This window comes from Babylonia areolata, chromosome 1 (assembly GCF_041734735.1).
Source record: "Babylonia areolata isolate BAREFJ2019XMU chromosome 1, ASM4173473v1, whole genome shotgun sequence".
NCBI classification, from domain to species: domain Eukaryota; kingdom Metazoa; phylum Mollusca; class Gastropoda; order Neogastropoda; family Buccinidae; genus Babylonia; species Babylonia areolata.
Genome location: NC_134876.1, coordinates 45831812 through 45833854, shown reverse-complemented (window position 1 = coordinate 45833854; position 2043 = coordinate 45831812). Strand labels below are relative to the sequence as shown.

Sequence of the window (2043 nt, the reverse complement as noted above, 5' to 3'; positions counted from 1 at the left end):
TCTCTGTCTGTCTGTCTGTCTGTCTGTCTCTATCTCTGTCTCCTTCCTGCCCTCTCTCTCTCTCTCTCTCTCTCTCTCTCTCTCTCTCTCTCTGCCTTCCTCTCTCTGTCTCTGTGTCTGTGTCTGTCTCTGTCTCTCCCTCTCTCTCTCTCGCTTGTCTCTCTGTCTGTCTCTGTCTCTCTCTTGTCTGTCTGTCTGTCTGTCTGTCTGTCTGTCTGTCTCTCTCTCTCTCTCTCTCTCTCTCTCTCTCTCTCTCTCTCTCTCTCTCCCTTTGTGGCTGTCACTGTCACGCGTATTGTCCGCAGGTGTGTCTATGCTGAGGTGTTGTTGTTTTGATGTTGTTTATGTAGTTGTAGTTTTCCATGCTGTACTTCCTGGGCAACAACATTTTGCGCACACACACACACACACACACACACACACACACACACTCACACACATACACACACATACACACACACTCTCTCTCTCTCTCTCTCTCTCTCTCTCTCTCTCTCTCTCTCTCTCTTACTGCGGAGAAGAAGGAGAAGGAAGGGGACGGCGAAGAGCGAAGAGCGAAGCGAAGGCTGAATGGTTTTCCTGTTGTGAAAGAGTCGTCAGGCAGTTGCTGCCAAATCTTAAGCTACTGGCAAAATACCGTAGATGTAAACATATGTTTCAGTGGAGAATGCTTACTTACTTACTTACTTACTTACTTATAAACTTACTTACTAACTTTACGTTGCATGGCATCCAAGACAAGACAAGACAGGACGTGTTTATTTCAGGAAACCACATGGGGGAGGGGGTGGGGGGGGTCACATGAAAATGTTACATACTTCATGTAACTGATACAAATAAATAATATGATAAACATCTCATCGCTTCTATCGGGAAGGTGTTGCGGGGAGGGGGGGGGGATCCGGGGGGCGGAGAAGGAAGGGAGGGATGAAGTTGGCGATTAGCGGCAAGGCAGGAGGCCTGGATTAGCGTCACGGTGTGGGCGCAGAGCGTGTCTCAAACCTCCTCGTCAATCCTCCGGCGGCTGTTGTAAGGTGGTCTTCTGGCCCTGAAGCCTGAGTGATTGGTGATGGTGAAGGCTCTGCAGGGCTGTACAGCTGGGTGACTGACAGTGTTGTTGGGTGACAAAATCTGAAGACCTCTTCTCTGAGGACCTTGTGCTACTGTCCAGCTCTGCCTAGAGTTTCTTATCACTGGTTGACTGGAATGTTGTTGGTGGGGGGGGGGGGGGACAATATCTGAAGACATCTTCTCTGATGACCTGGTACTACTGTCCAGCTCTCCCAAGAGTTTCTTATCACTGGTTGACTGGAATGTTGTTGGTGGGGGGGTGGGGGGGGGACAATATCTGAAGACCTCTTCTCTGAGGACCTTGTACTACTGTCCAGCTCTCCCTAGAGTTTCTTATCACTGGTTGACTGGAATGTTGTTGGGGGGGGGGGGGGGGGGACAATATCTCAAGACATCTTCTCTGAGGACCTTGTGCTACTGTCCAGCTCTCCCTAGAGTTTCTTATCACTGGTTGACTGGAATGTTGTTGGGGGGGGGGGGGGGGGGAGGGGACAATATCTGAAGACCTCGTCTCTGAGGACCTTGTACTACTGTCCAGCTCTCCCTAGAGTTTCTTATCACTGGTTGACTGGAATGTTGTTGTTTGACAAAGTCACGTGATGTGTTGGTGCGTTGTGTACTGGTTGATAGGTGTAGACGTCCCAACCGTCTTTCTGATGTCGTCGTTCCTGACCAGGTCGCTACAGAACACGGAATAGTTGATGATCTCTTCATTAAAAAAAAAAAAAAGTGAAATTAATGTGTGATGTAAAAATACGTAAGCAACACACGAGAATCAATCACAGTTATTTTCACATTAAAAGGCATCAAATTACTTAAAGTAAACCACACTGAACAATAACCACAGTCAAACAAAACCGATCATCACAGTGAACATAAGATATTCATATATATGTCAACTCAAGGTCAGCCACATATACAAAAATCACAGTCATATATATATATATAATAATCACAAAAAATAGGCCTATA

At 47.1% G+C, this 2043-nt stretch overlaps 1 protein-coding gene across 1 annotated transcript in view; it reads left to right on the top strand.

Annotated features, from left to right (window-relative positions):
• The window catches only part of LOC143282824 (uncharacterized), an 11350-nt gene extending 9581 nt beyond the window's left edge, over positions 1 to 1769 (top strand). The window contains exon 3 of the mRNA XM_076588672.1: positions 1702 to 1769. Coding sequence (XP_076444787.1) covers positions 1702 to 1769 — 68 coding nt within the window. The remainder of the gene's footprint in view (positions 1 to 1701) is intronic.
• Positions 1770 to 2043: the final 274 nt, after the last annotated feature.